At 40.0% G+C, this 23,992-nt stretch overlaps 1 protein-coding gene across 1 annotated transcript; it reads right to left on the minus strand.

The window, feature by feature from the left end:
• Nucleotides 1-277: 277 nt before the first annotated feature.
• Nucleotides 278-12,153, minus strand: LOC128474510 (tetratricopeptide repeat protein 19, mitochondrial-like). The gene is made up of 10 exons (XM_053456859.1): nt 11,841-12,153; nt 10,646-10,740; nt 7,766-7,876; nt 4,834-4,872; nt 1,804-1,860; nt 1,663-1,724; nt 1,511-1,599; nt 1,235-1,434; nt 1,040-1,157; nt 278-414 (listed from the first exon to the last, which is right to left on the minus strand). The coding sequence occupies exons 1-10, from the start codon at nt 11,851-11,853 to the stop codon at nt 278-280; spliced, it is 921 nt and encodes a 306-aa protein (XP_053312834.1). The 5' UTR covers nt 11,854-12,153.
• Between the last annotated feature and the right edge of the window lie 11,839 nt (nt 12,154-23,992).

Genomic DNA, 23,992 nt, shown 5'->3' on the forward strand with positions numbered 1-23,992 from the left:
AGGTTATTTCAGTATGCAAACAAAAATATAGAAAGCTAATATGAATTATGAAAAGTTAAGGTCATGGAACAGCATACTTTTTTTAAATTATAGAAATGTTCTGAGCACAAAGAAATGGTGCTTGTGCAAAACCTTTAACCACCGGTGGTGCTGTCTCCATCTGTCAAACTCATCAGATGACAAAAAAAGTACGCACATGGAGTTAAGCTCGGAAAAACTAGAAATAATTTTTGCAATGGAACATGTAGCTGTATTTAAATACAATCTTTGGATCATCTCAACTGCGTTTCTTCCTCCTGTCAAGTTCAAACAGTTCCTCTTGGGTATATTTAATAGAAGCAAAGTCCTTTTTCTCCTCAGCAATCTTCAGAGCTTCCTTCAAATTCTTTTCTGCTGCAGCTAAGTGATCTGCTCCTGAGAACCAATTTATGCAAATGATACATAAACTTTAATTCATTAAAACTAGACAAGCATAGATAAAAAAAAGGTTTTGCTAAAACCACACAGGTCTTTTCTGCATGTGAAGAAGTGTTCACCAGAGTTAAGATACAGACTATTATAACGCAGAATTTTTAGTTTATAATAATACATAAGTTGAAAAAACGTACTAACCAACTTGCTTTTAACGAATAAGTGAATTTGTGAAGTTAGTGTTTTGACTGTTAGTAAACTACACACCTACGGTTTAGTAAACACCTAATTTGTTTTAATGTTTATATATTCAAAATCATTCAGAAGACGACTCGGATTTCAATGCCAGAAGGGTGGCCGTGAGAACATAGAAAAAAAAAACAGTATTACAAAGTGGTGATGATTATGTAGATTGTGGTGGCTGTTCAGTAAGCAGAATTCTCAGTGGAAGTGAAAGTAAGAAGCAAAAGTATTTAACAACAAAGGCAGTTGGCAGAATACATGCCCTTCACACTTTCACTTCTCATTTGGGTTGGGGAACTTAAGCTGCATTAAATGCATTTTAATTGAAATACTCAGATACCTTCGTTCCCCACTTGTTTGTTCAAGGGAAGTACAGAAACCTTACCTTTCTCCATAAGAATCATGGCCAGGTTACTGAGCACCACATGTTGATCAGGATGATCTGTTTTTTTTGCCAGCTCAAAAGCTTGGCTCACATAGTCACATGCCTCATTGTGGAAGCCCTGTGCAGCCAACACAGAGGAAAAACACGGTTAATAGTTACAAATAAATGTACAGTTTGTTCTATGTATTATTTAACATATAGTGAAGGCTCTGCATTGCACTGGTTGCTTTCCTTGTTCACCTGTGGGTGCAGCTCCCCCTGCTCCTCCTTACAGATCTGCAGAGCTTTTTCATACATTCCTTGTGCTTCTGCAAATTGTGCAATGCTCATTAGGTAACGTCCATACGAATCCAGACAGAGACCCAGGAGTAGACGAGTGTTGGACTTTTCCTCTGCTGTTAGGGGAAACAGGACAAGTCTTACAAACTGATACATGTACATTGAACTGTATGTGATGGACAGAGGTCTGACCTGGTAGATCCAGCATTCCGTCCTCCCTCTCTATCTTCTCCTTAAGACTCAGGATACAGAATTGGTATCCGGCCACAGCCAGTTCATTTCTGAGACATGAAAAGGAAATCCAAGTTTGTTTTCACCATAAAAGGCTGGCTACTATTACTTACTTGTTTTGCTCTGCATAGATACAGGCCGACTTCAGTGATATCTCAATGAAAGAGTTATCATCCTGGAAACAACACAAACGTATCAAAACATCTGAAGGATAATAATGATCTTGCTAGAAAGAGAAATTAAATTGGGCATACCTGTTTAACACCTCCATCAAGCATGTAGGTCATTGCTGCCTTGAAAAGCTTTTCTGACTTTAAGAAAAATGAAAAATATTTTTAATTTTATGAAGTCCATGATGTTTGAGTATGGTCTCTCGAAAGATATATACCGTATTTGCTCGATTATAAGACAAGGTTTTTTCAGAGCAAATAACCATAGTCTTATATTTGAGGTTGTCTTATAATCCGACCTCAAATAGAGTGCTGCTGGCACTTCCTCTGGGGCTTCTATGGCGGAGCGATGGCATCACATGACCATCTGGTACTCGGTCATAAAAGCCCCGGCGAAGGTGCATCGTGCGGACCTCCATCGGCTGCCCCCACTACACACCAAGGAATGTGAAGCACAGGGGACAAGTCTAGGGATGCACTGGTAAGTTGGTGGATGGTAAGAGTGGCAATATGGGGTGTATAAGGTCTTTCTGGAGGCAGAGTGGCATATAGGGAGTTAAAAGAAATATCAGGGAGGCAGAGTGGCATATGGGGGTAGAAGGGATTTCTGGAGGCAGAGTAGCATTTAGGGGTATATAAGGCATATCTGGGAGGCAGAGTGGCAAATAGGGGGTTAAAATTCATGTCAGGGAGGCAGAGTGGCATATAGGAGGTATAAGGCATATCTGAGGGTAGAGTGGCTTATTATGGAAACAGAGTGGCATATAGGGGGTATAAGGCATTTCTGGGGGGCAGAGTGGCATATAAGGCATATCTGGGGGCAGATGTGCATATATGGGGGCGGAGTGGCAAATAAAAAGAAATAAAAGCAAAAAAAATTTCTCAATCATAGTTATTAAGTATGACAAATAGAGCTGAAACAACGAATCGATAAAATCGATAATAATCGATAACGGAAATCGTTGTCGACGATTTCCGTTATCGATTAATCGAGTGATCGATTCGTCGTTGGAGCACTAGGCTCCTTTTACTTACCTCCGCCTGCGTTCCCCGGTTCTGCTCCACGCTCTGCAGTCTCCGCCTTCTTCATGCTACGTGACGACGGAGGTGACGCGCGTCTACTATCAAGTTTGAAGTGGAACAAGTTCGTAGCGGAGGTAAGTACTCTTTATGTCTATTGTCTATGGGGGTGGGGATGCAGGGCAGAGTGGGGGTGGGGGCACAGTGCAAAGGGGTGGGGGCACAATGCAAGTTGTTTTTAACATCTAGTTCTTAAAATTATTTTAAATAAACGAAGAATTTGCATATTGTTTTTTTTATCCGATTAATCGATTAATCGAAAAAATAATCGGCCAACTAATCGATTATTAAAATAATCGTTAGTTGCAGCCCTAATGACAAATAGTTTACATGTGAATTAATAATAATAATTTTGAGGGGCCATCTTATAATCAGGGTCGTCTTATATTTGAGCAAATACGGAAACCATATGAAACAAAGCCTAGTTCTTCAGTACCACATTGTATTAACTGTATAAAACACTGTATTTAAATGTGGTTTAGCGTGGCACACACAGGCTTGGTTGTGAGCTAATTTGATACTTCCTAAAAGGTATTTCTAGAGGATTCGTCTCCCCTCCTTTTCCTACATGAAGCAGGAAACAGATTTAGTGCCCACCAATACAATCAAAACACTATTACCTATACACTGTTCCTAATTATAGTATAAGTATAGAGAGCACACTTTTTTTATAGTAGTTTAGGTTGAGAAAAGACTTGTGTTCATCAAGCTCAACCCTTTTCCTATTCCTTGTTTACCGCTGTAGATCCAAAAGAAGGCAAAAAAACCTTATGTCATCAATTTTGATTTGTGCTTTCAATGGGGAAAAAATCCTTCTTTACTCCAAATGGCAATCAGATGTCTCCTTGGATCAACAAGCACTAAATAAAGATTAATTCCTATACTATCATACATTGCCCTCTAGGTTCTGCTTCATTAAAAAGTATCCAGGCCCCTGTGTCTAATCTATTTGTTAGCACCACCTTTTCAGGCAGTGAATTCCATACTTTTATTGTCCTTACGGCAAAAAAATTCCCTCTGCTGACCTCTTGTCGTTTGTAATGTTCTATTAATGAACAGCTCTTTAGAAAGCCCTTTGTATGGGCCTTGTACGTATTTATATAATACCACATCCCCTCTAAGACGCTTTTTTCCCCGTGTTTAAATTTAACTTTTTTTTAGCCTTTCTTGATAACTAAAACTTTCCATTCCCCTTATTAGTTTTGTAGCCCTCTTCTGAACTTTCTCTAGTTCCATAATGCCTTTTTAAAGAAAAGGCACCCAGAATTGAACTGCATTTTCAAAGTAGGGTCTCACCATGGAACTGTAAAGAAGCAGAATAATATCTTCCTCCCGTGAGTCCCAGTGAATACTCCTTTTAATACATGCCAAATTAACAGGTCTTTACTAACAGGTGTATAAAATCAAACACATAGGCAGCCATCTCGACACTGGCAGTAGAATGGGTCGTACTGAAGAGCTCAGTGACATTAAATGTTACACTGTTATAGGATGCCACCTTTGCCACAAGTCAGTCGGTCCACTGCTCTATTATTGTGAAGTGGAAGAGTCTAGAAGTAACAGCTGTACAATGTATAGTGCCTACTATAATGTTTGGTAGAGAAGGGATAACAGGCTAGAAGTGTTTTCAGGGTTTGGGACTCTTAGTTATAGTGAACGGTAATATCTGTATGCTGCAACATCTAATCTGCAATGCACAAATATCTTAACATCTCCAAATTTTCTGGTACTGTATAAAACGATAAAGCAATTAAAAAAATGCCAAAAAGCAATCCTGAGATCTGGAACTGAATAAATCAAAAGTTGGACCAATATGTCTTCCTTTATTCACAGCTTAGCATCACACATCTAGTTAGGTTCAGAAAAGTCAAAACAAACTGCATCGAAGAATAAAAGTGATACGCAAAGTAAAACAACTACATAATTGTACATGTGATAAATCATCTTTTGCTCTTTGCACCTAAAATGCTGGGGTTTTTGGAAACCACTGAACCAATCTGGTTACTATTGTACACTAATACACTATGTACTCACATTGTCAAGCTGGCCCCTGAGAAAAGCCAAGTTGGCCATCTGGAAGTATAAAAATAAACACATTTTAATGCAGCAAGTTTGGATAACTTCTTAATCAGAATGGAGTATAAAGAATCTAAAATCTCCATATTACCAGGGAGAAACAGCACTGGGCTGCCACAATTTAAACATTTTCACCAAGGATATTCTGGATAAACCTGTTTGAGCCTCCTTTATCATGGTACCTATATTTGAGTCTGCTAACCAATTACATCCCAGAAAAGGCAGTTCAATGAAAATTTCAGTTTAGTTAGCATATGTAAATAAACCAGAAAAAAGAGAAATTCAATCTTTATAAATTTCATTATCGATTAGTTGAATCCGACCTCAAATAGAAGCATCTAGGGCATCTGCACAATGCGCGCAAACAACCTCGGCTACTGCCCTTCACTTCCGCTGGTGCTTCTATGACTGAGTGCCGGCGTGACATGACCTTCTGGTGCTCCACCATAGAAGCCCCAGTGGAAGTGAAGGGTACCAGAGGGATACAGGTTCCCATCAGAGCTGCGGGGGATCCTCCTCTCTGACAGCTGATGAATGCCTGCGTGATGCGCACAGACAACCTCCGCTACTGCCCTTCACTTCCGCTGGGGCTTCTATGATCACATGACCTTTCGGTCAGGGGAGGGCTGGCAGCCTAAGGCCTGGGGGGCAAGTCTAGTCAACTGGCCCATTGCACCATTAAAGCGGCTGCGAGCGACATTGAAAGCGGCCTTCGTGCGGCAGTCACTCCACCAGCGCCTAATGAAATTAAAGTGGCCGGCGTGCACGCACCGCATGCCTCAGCTCTTCATCACACCCCTTTTAAGACGTGGGAAGAGGAGCTGAGGCATGGCCGTTGGGTCTGACAGCCGCATGATGCAGGGGCGTACCTAGAGTATTTGGCACCTGTGGCAGACCCTGTATGTGGTACCCCCCCACACACACACACACACACTTTAAAACTGCATAGTTTCTATGGTTAGGCAAACATTGACAGGGGTACAGCATAACTGTTATCATTATATACTTAGGGATTATGCGGTACCACCGTCAATGTGTGCCTATACATTGAGCCAGACACCGACAACCCCTATCACTATATACTAAGCCAAACATTGATGTGGTGTAGGCTTACCACTTTAGTGACTGGCATAGTATATAGTAGGGATGCACCAAAATGAAAATTCTGGACTGAAACTGAAAATTCAGCATTCACTTGGCCAAAACTGAAAAAAAACAAAACAAAAAAAAAAACTTTAAAATACTTTATTATAAGTAACACAAAAAATAAAACAAAAAAATCAACAACAATATTAACATATATATATATATATATATATCTATATATATATATAACAACAATCACAATCCTATCATGCCCAGGTTCTAGCATGTGCTGGCTGACTTAGCATGATAGGAGTGTGATTGCTGTTTGCAATTATATATATATATATATATATATATATATATATATATATATATATATATATATATTAATACTGAATTATTCTGTCCAATAAAAGTGTTAACACACCGAAGTTGGACCAAAAAATAATTTATAACAGCAATCACACTCCTATCATGCCTAGGCAGCCACTACATGATGGAATCTGGGCATGAAAGGAATGTGATTACGGACTCCCTATGCCAAGCTATCCCCCAACACTTACACATCCATGCTATCTGAAACCCTCATTCACAAACATTCAGCATAACACCCATCACTCTCACACACTTACATTCAGCATAACACCCATCACTCTCACACACTTACATTCAGCATAACACCCATCACTCTCACACACTTACATTCAGCATAACACCCATCACTCTCACACACTTACATTCAGCATAACACCCATCACTCTCACACACTTACATTCAGCATAACACCCATCACTCTCACACACTTACATTCAGCATAACACCCATCACTCTCACACACTTAAATTCAGCATAACACCCACCACTCTCACACACTTAAATTCAGCATAACACCCATCACTCTCACCCACTTACATTTAGCATAACACCCATCACTCTCACCCACTTACATTTAGCATAACACCCATCACTCTCACACACTTACATTCAACATAACACCCATCACTCTCACACTTACATTCAGCATAACACCCATCACTCTCACACACTTACATTCAGCATAACACCCATCACTCTCACACACTTACATTCAGCATAACACCCATCACTCTCACACACTAATCCACTAAATTATTAATCCACTCTCTCCTACCTTTTCTTCTTTCACTCTCACTTTTCCTCTTCGTCCTCTTCTTCTTCTTCTTCTTCCTGTCCTTCCGGTGTACTAAACGCTGAAGACGGTGGGCGTCCCGGCGCACAGACACAGTTGCCGCGCCGGCATGGTGGCAGCCCTCAGATGAGCGGCAGCCGGAGCGGACCGCACCCCCCCCCCCGCCAGGTACGCTTGACGGCCGCATTCAATCCTGCTCGCGGCCGCTTAGTTTTTAACTTTGCGGCCGCAGCCGCATTGAATTCTCGTCTGCCGGTCGTCCGTCCGGCCCACCGGCCCGGATTTAGGGCGGCCTGGGGGGCAATTGCCCCCCTGCCCCCCGGCCCAGCCCGCCCCTGCTTTCGGTCATGTGATCGGTTTTTTATTCTGATGTTTGTTTTAACACCCAGTTTGTTCCTTACATTATTTTAAATAAACGAAAAATTTGTATTTCTTTTAGTCCAATAAATCGAAAAAAAATAATCAGCCAACTAATCGATTATGAAAATAATAGTTGCAGCCCTAAATCTATTCTTCTATTAAAATACATAACTAATATCTTGTTCAAAACATCTTGCGGAATTAATACTGCTCATACATTCACACAAGTTTTAAGGGGCAAAAAATCCAGTTTCTACGTGAGCTGCACACAATTACCAGGTCATAAGTATAGATGATCCCTCTCTTGCTGTCTGACTCCTGGGCCAAATAAAGTGCCTGATGGAGGATCTCCTCTGCTTCATCCATCTCACTTTTCATAATGCTCAACTAAGGATAAGAAACATGAGATTTCAATTACCACGCAACACAAACATATATAGTTTAGTAACAGTTTCTTAAAGTCTATGTTATCAAAATATTACCACTGAATTATGCATTATTTACCTTTACAGATCCTCTTTTCAGTGTTAACCAGCGCATGTACATTTTACATTGGGGCTGTCAGATGTTCGACAATAACATAAGTGAACGAAGCATTGAAAAAACATCACTTATGTGATCCGTGACCTTCATATGTTGCATTCACTATGATATCTAATTTTGACATGGGCAGGAGTGTGGGACAACACAGCAGTTATTGAGGTTTACTCAAAATTACAAAAGTGACATTCTGTGCACCTGTAATTACTGTGGTGGCATTTCAATTTCAGTGGTTCTAGGATAAAGCCAAAATGAACATAAGTCTTTCTTCCATTTCATTCCATTACTGACCCCTGTATTAACATTCAGATTGGCACAGAATAGGACTGCGAACTTCTCCGAAAAGACGATGATGTCCATGGCAGGAGCTCTTCATTCTCAGGCTTAACAAGCACTGCTTTGGAATAAGCACGCTAGTGCTAAACGAGTCAAGCGTGAGTTGTGACCCTACAGAAGCCTTTTTTATCGTTGTCAAGGACGTGAATAAAGTTTTTCATTTTTGACTATCACGTTGATTGCTGCCTTCATTTCGGCTTCCTCCTGGATGTGCAACCGCTCATTTGTTCTTTTAACAAGCATGTTACCAATGACAACTTGTCTGAAGCACACTTCATGCTCCACACTTATCAGGTACTTTCCTTATTAACTCCCTTCAGTCCCCAATGGATGTACATTTAATAAAGCCTCTTAGGACAGGGCTCGACAAATCCCAGGCGCCAGGTCGACAGAGAATTTTGTCCTGGCGACTAGGTGTTTGTCAGCCTGTTACAGCCACAAAAAATTGCCACGCGGGGGCGCTGCTGCTGCTGCTGTCTGCCCAGGAGTCTGGGCAGACAGCACAGCCACTCAGAGCCCGCCCCCGAGATCACTCCCACGGACAGATCCTGTAGGCTGAAAACGCGGTTGCAGGAAAGCCAGCAATCGCGTTTTCAGCTGCCACAGGCAGCTTCAGGGAAGCTGGTTGAGTGTTGATTGGGTCCCCACACAAGTGTGGGGACCTGACCCAACACCCCCCAGCTGCCTGATTGCTCCATGAGAGCGAAAGTGCAGCGTTAACCCCTTCAATGCCGCGATCGTGGCATTTTAGGGGTTAATTCCCGTTTTGTAATGAGCCCCCACAAGCCCTGTGATGACTCCTGTAGGCACGGAAGCCTACATCAGTCATCAGAGAGACTCCCCCCTGCAATGGCTGGTCTATAGACCAGCAATTGGGTCCCAGCTGCCAGAGGCAGCTTCAGGGACAGGGGGAGAGGGTTCTTCGGTCTCCACATGAGTGTGGAGACCAGCCCCAACCCTCCCCCGCTGCCCGATCGCTCCATGAGTGCGACAGTGCAGCGTTAACCCCTTCAATGCGTATTCGTGGCATTGCAGGGGTTAACATTTGTCCCCACAAGCTTGTGGGGACTAAATATCAGTCAATGCTGTGCTCCAATGGAACCTCAGCATTGAAAGAGTTTAAAGAGTTTCTTTCAACGGCGGTCTTTTGACAGCCTGGACTCCCCCGTCAGCAGTGCTGGGTTCCTAATGACTGTTTGTAATGGCTGCCTGTGGAGCAACAGTAAGCCGTTACATAAGGAATGCCCAATAATTGCTGATGTCATCAGAGGACAGGATATCCCCTGCAGGGTCTGTCTACTGGCTCATCACACATATTGCAATGTCTAATGCAAGTCCAAGGATAATTCCTTAGTGATTACAGTGTGATCAATTCAGGGGGATCGAAGGGAAGAAGGTGAGGGAAGTGGGGGGAAATGTAAAAAAAAAAAATATATTTGAAAAATAAATTACAAAAATTAAATAAAAAAAACAAACAATAAAGTGAGCTAAGCGATGTCCCTGTGACATGTCAGAGAGGTCCCTAGAGTGATCTCTATCCATATTGCACTGATGGCAGTGCAAAAAAATAACAATTATAAAAATAAAAACTCTTACATCCCATTGCCTTAGTTCTACATGTAAACTACCCCCAAACCCTTTAAGCCATAACTACTAAAAATACTACCCTATAGGTTATGGAGGGTATGTTTGTAATCAGGGGATGTTAATGAAAATAAATTCGGTTCCACATCTAAAATGTAGAAGAAAGCCTAAGAAAATTGCCTTTTTATATGGTTTCAAACAAAAGCCCTATGTGTTCTCAAAAAAAAAAGATGTGTAATTTGTGTGTGTACATCAAACAGGGAAGAATCTTAATGAAACCCACATATTGTAAATATGTTGATACGACATCCCTGGTTCACGCTGTAAACATTTGTTCTCATAGAAATCTATGAGATCGATTTCAGTTGTCCCTCTGCTTGCGAGGAGGGACCAACAAGATCCGGCCCTCCCTTGGTTTTACCAGGGAGGGAAGGGGCTACAACATATCCCCCCGTGAACACCTCACTCACAAATTATTTTATATATATATTATTTTATATATATATATAGATAGATATAGATAGATCTATCTATATATATATATATATATATGCACACACACACAGATATAACCATCAGAATCACTAAAGCAGCAAGGCACACATTGGAATTTGGACACATTTAATAACATTACATAAAATCACCGTTTGCCATTACCTGCCTTTTTTTTCTTCTTTACATTTCTTTGTACAGTACCTTGGCTTTCTTTAAAAGATATATTATTCTTTCTTCTGATTCGGTAATCTCTTCCTCTTCTTTATTGCCAAGAAGTTTAGAAAACAGGGAAAATACTAGAAGAAGAGAAATACAAGAATAGAAAAATGTAAAGGTCTAACTACAAGCAAGTGAACATCATTCTATCACTAAGATATGATTATTTGGTGCTAACCAAATGGTGGGTGAGCCAATAGGTGCATTAGAGTCACTAGAGACATCAAGTTCTCAAAGGAGCCCATCCTGATTCTTGAGAGGACCTAAACCCTAATTAATAGAAGGGGTTCCAGCCAACTCTGGTATGGCCCATGTGCCTTCTCTCAACACAATCCACAGCCGAGTCAGAAAATTCTTCCTTGTTGCAAATATCAAAACTGTGATTCGTAGGACTGTATTATTTTTGAATGCTTTTGTACTTGCAATAAAAGCACAAGCAACACTGCAGCTCAATCATTAATAGGGGTTATTTTGCCATCAATAAGCTTTACAACGGGTAAAGAGCAACCAAACCCCGGATATATTTTTTGCTGGTTTGACACAGGATTAGGCAATGTTTAAAATAGTTTACATAAATGACTTCCCTCAATTAGCTCCCAATGCCTTTCACAACCACAAAAAGCTGCCACTGAAACCAGTTTCAACCAGTGGTGTCGGCAGAGGGCAGAAAAAAAAAAAAAAAAAACTTTACTCACTTTGATGTTTTGTATTGTTTATTTAAATCAGGGGTTCTCAAACTGCGGCCCTCCAGCTGCTGCAGGACTACATCTCCCATAATGCCCCTTCAACTAAGGGGCTGGCTGAGGAGTATGGGAGATGTAGTCCTGCAGCAGCTGGAGGGACGCAGTTTGAGAACCTCTGATTTAAATCAATGGAAATTCACATTTTAACATTAACACCTACGAATCTACCAGCAGTTTGAATTACGTAACTCTTCCTCAGCCACACAATTTAAACAAAATTACCATTAGCTTTTTTTGGGGGGGGGGTGTTAACTCAACATTTACATATTTTTACTATGAAGTGTAAAATTTGTGTTTGCTTCATTTCAATAAACTGTAACAATTACTCGATTATGAAGTGAATATCACAGGCAAAGAGTCGGGAATACAAAGAACAAGCCAGTAGCATGGCTTACCGCAACAGACTGCCCCCAAACCTCAGCAAGGGACCGGCTCACCTGTGGCAGCCATGAGAAAGGACCCTTTCCTGCTGTCCCTGGACTTGCCATGTTTGCTCCATGTATCTACACACAACAATGACGTATGTCTGCAGCAGGATGCAATATTCCTGCTACGGACTGCCCGCTGTGGAACTACGAGACCACCCGAGATTGCCTACACCCGCCAAGCCCTTAGTCCTATAAGGGAGCGACATAACAAACGCACGGTGCCCTGTAACATGCTGCTTTCAGGCGACAACGTCCTCTTTTCCCTGCCATGTGACCAAGACAGTTGTCATGTGACATAACGGAGCCAATGGAGTCTTCGGATACGCAGGATGCTGTCTTGTATAATCGTCTAATACTCGGTTTTTGATGTTTCGGACGGCAGATCAAATCGTACTGCCGGCTTGGGAGCATGCATTTTGGCTTCAGTTGTCAGAGGAGAGCCGAGTACCGCCTGGCCTACGGATCCTAAAAAGACGTTCGTTCCGGCCGGGCATGCCCGGGAGATGTGATGTCAGTGCGTTCCTCGAACCTGTATTTGGCACTTTCTTAGGACAGTAATTGTTGCTTGCACACTTCTTCCACCGCTTCCCATTGGTCCATTTTTGCCCCCTCCCTTAATGTCCCTCTTTTCTGGGAGCTCAGGATGCTTTCTGGGTATCAGTGTTCTGCAGTCCTCACAGTCACATTAATTTGTATAGACACAGAAAACATCTACTTGTTCATTCAAAAGCACCAATAAAAATATTATTCTTAAAAAGAACTTTGGTACATAATTATAGATAGGTGGAAAGAAACATGAAAAATCCTGGTAAAGCCCTACCCTTCTAATCACAGGTAACCCTCGTAGGCCGTATGAAAACTGCTGCTACTCAGGATGTAAAGATATTAATTCACCTATATTAAAACAGTGTGTTTGTGATATACAGAGGAGAAAAAACTTAAAGTAAGTTGCTCAGATGTAAGTAAAACTTCTATAAATTCTACATTTTAGTTTGTAACTAGAATGCTAATGCCATATAAAAATGTTGAAAGTTATGAGGGCAACAAAGAAGCCTCTATGTCCAGACCCAAGCTGTGAGGAACATGAGAATTTTATTTTCACAAAAACAATGACAAATGAGTGAAACTGTTAAAAGTACAAGGACATCAGCGATTGTCTTGTGAGATTGTATCAGTAACCGCGTCCTGCTCGTTTCTTGTTTTAAAACATTAAGCAAAGGCCAGTTTGAACTGACATTTTGCGCAGACTCGACATATCTTATATATTTATAAAGCACTAGAGTTCATTTTAGAAAACTTTAAATCGTGTAAGAGGTGGGGATAATAATAATAATAATAATGTAATGTTATATACGTGGCCGGGATAGCCTGTGCACCCTGGTGCTCTATCAAATGGGGCATTGGGAGGGACTTTTGCATTCAGGATTAGGTATATGAGCTGGCTGTGACCAGAAATGTGTGTTGTTGCTTCGTATGACACTGTTTCTTTCAAGAAAGTAAAGTATACTTCTTACTTTGCTTTGTGTCCGTACTTTAATTCATAAAATCAACCTTTACAGATCCTCTTGTGCGACATGCAGCTGATTCAACAAGACATCAGCCCAATGGACAGAGAGGTTAAGAATAAACTAAACATGGGAAGAGAGAATGATTAATGCAGCCATCTATTTCCTTGGGCGCTGCACTAAACCTGACCCAGGGCAGCACCCACTTGTTTGCCCATAGAATTGCAATAGGAAATCAAAGGAAGCACATGAACAATCCAGTAAGGCATAGATTATCTGAGCAAAATGTAATGGTTCTGAGAGTTTTAAGTAGGATGGCAAGACACAACAGTGGGTTTCCCAGGCCCTTTGGATGACCGTGTTCAGATTAGACTCAGCATCTTTTTCATGTGCACATACGGCTTTGACCGCTTGCATGCATAGTAGATACTAGTTGAAATATAAGTGAAGTAGCGCTAGATGTAATGGACAAACGTAACTTGTGACTGATTGTGTGACACCACATTGTACAGCACTGTGGAATATAAGGACACTAAAAACCAATACATAATTCTCGGTATGGACATAGCAGTGAGGTCATTGAAGGGTTGAACTTTGATATAATTTTACTCACCTTTACATTACGTGTTGTAATGTTGCATTGTTCAGACCCATCCACGTTATGCCCTGGTCTCTCCCTCAATGCTCATTAACCCACAAAACTAGCACTGAGCATGCGGAATTGACTGAATTCCTAACTCTTGGAAAACTGGTTGGGACATGAGACTGTTGAGACTGTACAAATCAAATTGGGACAACTGTCATATATGAACCTACCACTATTAGTAAACATCTAATTCATTAGAATTCTACAACATTATTTTTCCGAACAGTTTGGTTTGTTTTGAGGTATATATGGTCACTATTATTATGAGGCAACACAATTATAATGGAGAATTCATTTTATACAAAGCTGATTCTTGGATATGAAGGGCAGATTCTCCTTTCAATCCATGCCCATGCAACCCCCTGTTTGTCTCTCCGTGTACCAGTTCAAAATTATTTAAAAAGGCCCTTCCGACCTGGACCACACTGATCCAAGTTGGATGTGCTCTTTCTAAACTATTTTGATTCGGCACAGGGAGACAGGTGTGTATTGGGATCATGTTACATCACGTGACCCTGTGGTGAAACCAAGGCTGCTCGCAAAGTGTGTGAGCAGCCGGAGAGGAAGCTGCAGGAGCAGTGAGAGGTAAGCGGGGGCGGGGTCTATGTATATGTGTTTGTATATATGTATGTATGTGAGCAATGGAAGTGTACTTGTGTGCGTGTGTATTGTGTGTGAGCATGCATGTGTAGGTGTGTGTGAGCATGTATGTGTAAGTGGGGTGGGATCGAGTGTGCCCCTGCATTTACTGTTTCTTAGTTGAATTCAAATATCATCCACCTTCCACTTCTCCACAACCCTTATCCTGACATTCCTTCCGCTCTACCCTTTTCAGTGCTTGGGAATTTGAGTTAGTCTTATATTAGATGTTTTATTTTTTGGTATTTTGCTTACAATGCATAGATGTGCAAGATGTGGCTTGAACTACACGAGATCCACCTTTCCTGCTACCCTGAAGTAGTCTGTTAGTGTGAAACCACAGAGTGCAGTCTTTTGTTTATTTATCAGAAATGACCCATAAGGCACAGTGAATTCAAAACTTTGTATCGTTAGGCTTGCGTAAAGGGGCACACATGAGTGGGTTTTCATTTATTCAGCCAACAAGTGGGGACCAGAAGAATGATTCAGTCAGCAGCAGCATTCTGTTGGTGGTAGAGGCAATAAGACCTTCTTGAAACCTGTTAATGTGTGTGGTGCATGAGTCTTCCGTTTCGTGTTTTTAATGCATTTGTTTGGTCTTTTCATTACAGGATCCACCCAATTCCCGTACAATCCCTTGACTATGGGAATGATGAGCAGCACACCACCATCTTCTATGACACAAAGTTCTGCCCACCAGCAGAGCCGCATGTGGGAACGCGAGCCAGCACCTCTCCTCTCCTCTCAGTATGAAACCCTCTCAGACAGTGATGACTGAACGAGTTTGGACCTTGCAGAGGATATATGATGGTGCATATGTAAGGGTTTCAGCAGTATGCTCTTACCCTGAGAGACTTTTCATGAAGCAGCCCAGGATGAGAGAGAGACAAAACACCCTCCAACACCTGGATTTAAGTGTGCTGTGAACATTTTAAAGGAATCCTGACCTGTTCTCAGCAGAATGTAATTAATAAAGAACTTATGTTATACATTAAATATGTAAAGAAATTTTAAAGAGATACATGGACTGTCTGACAAATTCCCAATTTACAGCTATTTGTAAAGAAAACCCATAATATCTTTAAAATCATTCTTTTTGTAAATATTTGCAGTGTTTTTTCCCTTTTTTGCTGTAGTACCTGGTGTATGTATGTTTCAAAACAATGCCTTGGCACACGAGGAACAGTTTTGTATTTTATTTTTCTTGTTTTAAACAATCTTTTTTTCCAAGTGTTTAAATGAACCCAAGCTTGCTTCCTTTACCATTTGAGGGACAGAGGGGGGTTGAAATAGTTACCTCTCTGACTTAACCCTTCTGATACCAGAGGAGTGATTTATACTGTGCAAAGCAATGTGTTACTCCTCCCTCTGGCAGCGGAGGGGATAATGGCAGAAATCCGCTCCTGTTTTAACCGCACCTTATGGCAACTGGTCTTGTTAAGATTTAAGACCACCCAGCCATCATTTGTTTTACTTTTCACTGGACTCTTTCTTAAATATCTGTATTTTTATGTTGGTTTTAAATTTATTTGGTGAAAAGCATAGAACACACCTACCAATTTAACACCCATACCTTCTTGAGACATTGCCTCTGTTCCTAACAGGTTTATAATATTCCTTTTATCAGATCTACCATATGAACGAAGCTTCTCTGCACTAGCAATGTCCATTGCACACTCGTGTCTGTGAATTTTAGGTTCTGGGTGTTATTGGGTTTTGTTTCCCTCCTCTGCAGGAATATATTCCTCAGGGAAATGAATAGATATATGTGTATAGGCAGGATTGTCACCAATTAAACACTGGCAGGTTGGTTCCTTAGATGCTTTTTTTTTTTCCCTCACAGCTTCATTAAATTCTATACATGAATTGTAATAAAATTGGTTTCCTGCAGAACACGATTTTAATTGTTTATTTTTTTGTGTAAAAGAACGTTTAGAAAATCAAAACATAAAATTGTTGTAAAAAAATTTTTTTATTGGTGATGCAACATTATGGTTTACTTACTATTTCTATGTAAAAAAAAAAAAAAACTAAAAGGAGAACCCCAACCTCTATAGACATATAGAGTTTTTTTTTTTTTTTTTTTTATTCTAATATGTCTGGGTGCTGCTAAATTTCCAGTAAAGTCCTGCCCATCTCTCTGGTGTCAAGTGCAATTTTACACAATCTTTAAAGTAAGGGTTAATACTGTAGTTCCTGCCTTTTGAAAAGTATGGCATTCATGAAAGTCTCTTGCAATTTCATTTACTTTAAGTTTTATACATTTTTGAAAACTTATCAGGACATGCCAATTTAATGGCATGTAAGAAATTTAGGGATGTCAAGTGCTTTTGAAGGGACCGGCTTTAACATACAGGCTGTCAGAACAGCAGCATTTCTAACAGCCTGTGTGAGGAATCCAGTAGTAGAAGGGAGCGGTGGTTGCAAAATGAGTTTTCTTGAAGAGCGATAGTGCAGCATTAACCATCTTCAATGCCGCGATTGTGTATGACACTGACATGGCATTACAGGGGTTAATATTGTATCAGTCAATGCTGTGCTCTTATGGAAATTTAAAACAAAAAAACAAAAAAAAAAACCAGCACTTACCTGGAAGTCACGGCTGCTTCCAGTTCGGTTGCTGTGAGTTAAGGACCCACAGCAGTTTGAACCAATCAGAAGTGGGCTGATGATAATCAAATCACTCCTTGCAAATAGGAGTGATCTGATCTTTATGGCAGCCCCTGGATGACCCTGCCCTAGAAAAAAGAGAGAGGGGTCATCTAATGTAAAAGAAAAACACAAATTATTATTATTAAAAAAAATGAATACATAATTATTACAGTGTTTCACTTTACAGTGACATTTTAGGGCACTGATTATTGATCGGTCTGTCAGTGGCCTAAACTTGTCACTTTGATCCATCTCACTTCAATAGCCAAGGATCTAATCTGATCATCATTCCTACAAATGCATATGGAGTATTCCTGTACTCGGGTGATGTTTCTGAATACAAATCAAAGTTGTTTCAGTAATTTCCAGGGAAGGAAATTTTCCCAACTGTTTAGAGATTTTTCATTCTAAGTGATGGTGTGTATATGTGTATATATATATATATATATATATATATATATATATATATATATATATATATATATAATTATTATTTCAAGAGTCCTACTTGTGCTGAAAAAAAAAATGCTAGAAGTATATAAATTAAAATGTAAGTTCCAATTTAGATTTTTACAGCAATTTTAACATGAAGTCTGTTAATGGTTCATACTGTATACAGCACAGAAGTAAATCCACTAATACGATATATCCAATGTATCAATTTGAATGAGCGAGCAGGAAGTCCGGGGCACCCGGTTTGGCCGTGACCAGTAGCAGACGCAGCTCGCCAATGGCGTGGACTTGGTATGGATAGTGCCAATAGCATAGATCCTGTACTGGCACAGCATCCTGTTATCACCACCACGGTAAGATGGCGACAGATTTTGTTATGGTGTAATAGTAATTAAAAATGATACCGTAGCATCTGTTCAACACAAGCCCTTTACAGACTACCCTGCTGAACAGACCACTTGGCCATCAATGAGGCTCTCAAACAGGTAATCTATGAACATAAGGTAGGCAATAAGCTGAGGGGCTGCCTGTCAGTTACAGCTCATCCCTCCTGCTGCATTACAGTTCTAACCGTGTTTGAATGTGCGAGTGAAACTTCAGTTACACACAGAAACTGACTCGGGTAATGGAGGGAAACCGCTGCTAATCAGTAACTGATAACAACCCCTGTATAATTATACAAAATCTGATCCCTGCCTGCACAGAGATCAGCGAACGGATCAGAAAGATATATCACCACATATATCACCCAAATAAAAAGGTATAAAATAAGCAACCTGTATAAATAACAAAATAGATTAAAAAAATCTAGGCATATGGGAGTAAGAATGACATTACAGAGACATATTAAAAACATAAAAATTGCTTTTGTCCTGTAGTGTAAAAAAAAGTTCAGATTATTTTAGTCAGTTGGAGCAAAACCAGTTTATTAGATATAAGGGTAACTTAGATCATAAATCATAAGTGTTTCTTTTAAAGATACAGAAATAAACAATTTATGACATAAAACAAAATATGGGACTATCCCTTTAAAATCATCTAGGACATCTAGGCATCAGTAGTGATATCATGAAGAGAAAATACTGTGACATCACAATGACAAGCACCGATAACTGCAGCAACATTTCATCATCTACAGACACATCTGAGGCTGTGACGGTGCTTCACCTGCATGAAGGGTTTCTCTGCAGACATGGAGCTTTAATACAGATCCAGCCTTACAATCTCCCAAGAGGCAGGACAATCCTTCAAGGCATGGACACAGAGGTTTCACGAGCCCAGAGGTAGCCTTAATTTTGGGTATATTTATAGCATTACTAACATAATGATTTTAATGGCAGATTAACTCGTAAAGGGATTAAGGAAAAAGGAAATGGAAAGTAGGGGTATGAATGGGATATGCAAACATTCACATCTATGCGGAACAGAACCTTTAAAGTACTTGGCTGCACGGGACAGTAAACATTCCCTTTATCTGTAGAATCACAATAAAATCAACCAATTCTGGTACACAAAATATTACAAAATTGCTTTTTATTTGTAACTTTTTTTTAAAGAGTGACATTTTTATAATAGAGCGTCAGTCTATTACCTGCTTATTTTGTTTCCAGTCTGAAGTCCGGCAACCTCTGCAGGTCCACTTTCTCTTACTCTCGAGACATAAATACCCTGAAACCAAAATTTAAGGTTGTGTTAAGATGCATGTACAGAACCAATAATACAGTTCAGCCGTGACCTGTTAGGGTGTAATAGTAATAAAAAAAATAATACCGTAGCATCTGTGCAACACAAGCCCTTTACAGACTTGCCGGCTGAACAGACCACTTGGCCATCAAGGAGGCTCTCAAACAGGTAATCTATTAACGTAAGGTAGGCAATAAGCTGAGGGGCTGCCTGTCAGTTACAGCTCATCCCTCCTGCTGCATTACAGTTCTAACCGTGTTTGAATGTGCGAGTGAAACTTCAGTTACACACAGAAACTGACTCGGGTAATGGAGGGAAACCGCTGCTAATCAGTGATTGATAACAACCCCTGTATAATTATACAAAATCTGATCCCTGCTAGCACACAGAGATCAGCGAATGGATCAGAATGATAAGGGGGGAGATGGGGTGGTCTTTTTGCATATTGCTGATATATAGCTCTATCAGCTAAACAGTCCACATATATCACCCAAATAAAATAGGTATAAAATAAGTAACCGGTATAAATAACAAACAAAATAGATTAAAAAAATCTAGGCATACAGGAGTAAGAATGACATTACAGAGACATATAAAAAACATAAATATTCCTTTTGTCCTCTAGTGTAAAAAAAAGTCCAGGTTTTTTTAGTCATTTGAAACAAAAACAGTATATATATATAGATATAAGGGTAACTAAAATCATAAATCATAAGTGTTTCTTTTAAAGATACAGAAATAAACAGTTTATGACATTTCACTTAGCATCAGTAGTGACATCATAAAGAGAACATACTGTGGCATCACAATGACAAGCACCGATAACTGCAGCAACATTTCATCCTCTACAGACACATCTGAGGCTGTGACGGTGCTTCACCTGCATGAAGGGTTTGTCTGCAGACATGGAGCGTGAATACAGAACTAGCCTTACAATCTCCCAAGAGGCAGGACAATCCTTCAAGGCATGGACACAGAGGTTTCGTGAGCCCAGAGGTAGCCTTTATTTTGGGTATATTTATAGCATTAATAACATAATGATCTTAATGGCAGATTAACTCGTAAAGGGATTAAGGAAAAAGGAAATGGAAAGAAGGGTAGAAATGGGATATGCAAACATCCACATCTATGTGGAACAGCACCTTTAAAGTACTTGGCTGCACGGGACAGTAAAAATTCCCTTTAACTGTAGAATGACAATAAAATCAACCAATTCTGGTACACGTAAATATTACAAAATTGCTTTTTATTTGTAACTTTTTTCCTATTCTTCACTGCTGTTATCATTTAGAAGACTCCCAACTAGTGCTCTTCCTGCCAGTATGAGGGATATTCCTGCTTCCATGCAGGTGACCCAAGTAAGTAAATCTTTAAATAATAACAAGCTAAGGTTTTCACGAGGACCGGAATTAGAGCCATTTGGTCACTACATGGATGCAGCATGATGGGCTATTTAAGGGTTAATATTTTAGTCTCAAGATAGAAAGTTCATATAGAAAGTTCCCAAGTACGATAACATGTTTATAGGGTGTCAACTAAACACAATCCTGTACACATAACAAGTTTTAGCTGCACACAGTCACAGTTCATATTGCTATACTGGCCTAAATATGAACCTGGTTTTCAATTCATACAGTATTTTTTTTGTATATTTAAACATTATGGACAGGAGTATATAAATGAAAATGTAAGTTCACACCTTTGTTTTGCACGTCAATTTTAACATGAAGTATGTTAATAGTTCATACTGTATGAAGCAATAAATATACAAGCACAGAAAATCAAAAAAAGTTTTAATCAAAATCAAGTTATTTTTTAACAAAATGACACTGTGATTCGGAATGTCACATGATATTCAAAATTATTTATGGCACTAATACGATATATACATATACTTATATAAATATATAATGTTACACTCAGTGTGATATATTATACACACTGGCTCTACAATAGAGTACACGTACGCAAGTACAAATACTACTAGTACCCGCTGCACCTCACCTCACGAGTCCCATCTCTCCGTGCAAGCTGCGGCGTCAGAGCCATTATGGGGTCATATAATGCACATTATGTGACGCTGCTGGACACTTTAGTAACCGGACGCCTGGGCGCAGTTCATCTGTGATGCCTGTTCCAGCGCACCCCTCCGGACAAACAGAGGGGCTCTTGAGTGAGTGAGCAGGAAGTCCTGCTGTTTGAATGTGTCAGCAAAACTTCAGTTACACACAGAAACTGACTTGGGTAATGGAGGGAAACCGCTGCTAATCAGTGACCGATAACAATTCCTGTATAATTATACAAAATCTCGTATAAGTAACCGGTATAAATAACAGACAAAATAGATTAAAAAAATCTAGGCATATGTGAGTAAGAATGATATTACAGAGACATATTAAAAACATAAACATTCCTTTTGTCCTCTAGTGTTTTTTTTAGTCAATTGAAACAAAAACAGTTTATATATATAGATAAAAGGGTAACTTAAATCATAAGTGTTTCTTTTAAAGATACAGAAATAAACAACTTATGACATAACACAAAATATGGGACTATCCCTTTAAAATCATCTAGGACACTTAGCATCAGTAGTGATTCCATAAAGAGAAAATACTGTGACATCACAATGACAAGCACCGATAACTGCTGCAACATTTCATCCTCTACAGACACATCTGAGGCTGTGACGGTGCTTCACCTGCATGAAGGGTTTGTCTGCAGACATGGAGCGTGAATACAGAACCAGCCTTACAATCTCCCAAGAGGCAGGACAATCCTTCAAGGCAAATGTTTTGTGAGTCCAGATTTAGTCTTTATTTTGGTTATAGTTATAGCATTGTTAACGTTATCCAAAACACCAATGAGTTGGTGTATAATTATTTTTCTGGCAGATTAGCTCTAATTGTTAAAGGGAGGAAGGAAAAAAGAAATGGAAAGGAGGGGTGGAAATGTGATATGAGAGAATGGGAAATGTGGGGATGGGAAAGGGAATGGCATAATGGGGACAATGAGGGTGGTGATAAGTGGGAAAATGTGAAACATATGGGAAAGGACTGGGAAAAGGGATAATTTGGGGAAAAGGGAAGAGAAATGGGAATGAAGGTGATCGATAACAAACACAGGGCAGGGGAAAAGGAATGGAATATTGAGGAATATTGGAGGGGAAATAGGATATCAGGAATAAATGGGAGTTTGAGGGAAATGGGAAATATGTGGGTGGGTAAGTAAATGAAAAAGGGGAGATAAAAGAGCAGAAAAGGGAAATATAGGGGATAAGATATGAGGATTATACATGGAATGTCATATGGGGGAAATGTGATATGGGAAACAAATGGAAGAAGGAAATTAGGAGGAATTGAAGAGAAAAATGGGGGATGGAAGAAAACTGGGCAATGGAAGAAAAGGGCAAAGGGTGTCAATTGAAGAATAGTGAAACGGGGACTAGAAGAAGTGGAGGGAATGCAAAAGGAGATAAATAGAAGAAAAGGAAGACAAGAGAAATATGATGGCAGAAGAGGCAAATGGGATCAAATAAGAGGGAATGGGAGAATGCATGAAGAGAGAAATAGGGGTTGAACAAGAGGCAAAAGGAAGAAGAGAGAAATGGAGGAAAAGAGGAAAAACAAATGGAGTGGAATGGATTATTGGGGAGATGGAAGAGAGAAAAATGGGGAGTAAAAGAAGATGGAAATTGGGGAAAATGGAAGTAGAGGGATGAAGGGTGCATAACTGGGGGGGGTCATGTTGGCAAATAAAAGGAAAGAAAAACAAAAATGTAGATAGAAGGGGGTAGGGATAGGGTAGATAGCCTGAGAAGGGGGGGGAGGGGGTAGATGGTGTGAGAGGAGGGTAGATTGGGTTGGGGGGGCCCTTAACAGATTCTCGCACCGGGGCCCTGAGGCTTCTAGTTACGCCCCTGTGAAGAGAGAAAAGAGGGAATGATAAATATGATGAAAGAAGAGGGAAATAAGGGTTGGAAAAAGAGGCCAACTGGGGATAGAAGAGAGAAATGGGGGGAATGAAAGACAAAGAAGAGGAGGGAAATTGGGAGGATTGGTGAAGAAAGAAAGGGGGTCAATCTATAAAAGTGAGAAATAGGGTGAAACAAGAAGAAAATGGGTAGCAGAAAAAGAGGTCAACAGGGGATGAAAGAGAGAAGTGGGGGGAATGGAAGACAATGAAATGGGGAGTAACAGAAGAGGGAATTGGAAGAGGGGATGGAGGAAGAGGCTAATGAGGAAATGGAAGAAAAGGGAAATTGAAGTGGGAATGGAAGAAGAGGGAAAAGGGAATGATAGAAAAAAAAGAAATGGGGAATAGAAAAAAATAGAAATGGGAAAGAAAGAAAGAAAGAAAGAAAGAAGAGTGTAATGAAGGAATCTGGATGGAAGAAGAGGGAGATGAAGTTGAAAGAAAGGGGCAATGGAGCAGGAATAGAAGTAAAGGCAAACAGAGGAACGGAAGAAAAGATAGAAATAAGGGTGGACCAGAAGAAGATTTAATAAGGAGAATCGAACAAGAGGATTGGGAAATTGGAAAAAGAAATAAACAAGGGAGATGGAAGAAGTGGGGTATTGAATTAG

Source organism: Spea bombifrons, chromosome 2 (assembly GCF_027358695.1).
Source record: "Spea bombifrons isolate aSpeBom1 chromosome 2, aSpeBom1.2.pri, whole genome shotgun sequence".
In the NCBI taxonomy this organism is placed as follows: domain Eukaryota; kingdom Metazoa; phylum Chordata; class Amphibia; order Anura; family Pelobatidae; genus Spea; species Spea bombifrons.

Excerpts from the sequence above, each read along its gene's own strand:
- LOC128474510 (XM_053456859.1), bottom strand. Across the intron at positions 1,600-1,662 it reads ATCTATGCAGAGCAAAACAA|AAATGAACTGGCTGTGGCCG; the intron begins GTAAGTAATAGT and ends TTCATGTCTCAG. Across the intron at positions 415-1,039 it reads CATGATTCTTATGGAGAAAG|GAGCAGATCACTTAGCTGCA; the intron begins GTAAGGTTTCTG and ends ATTGGTTCTCAG.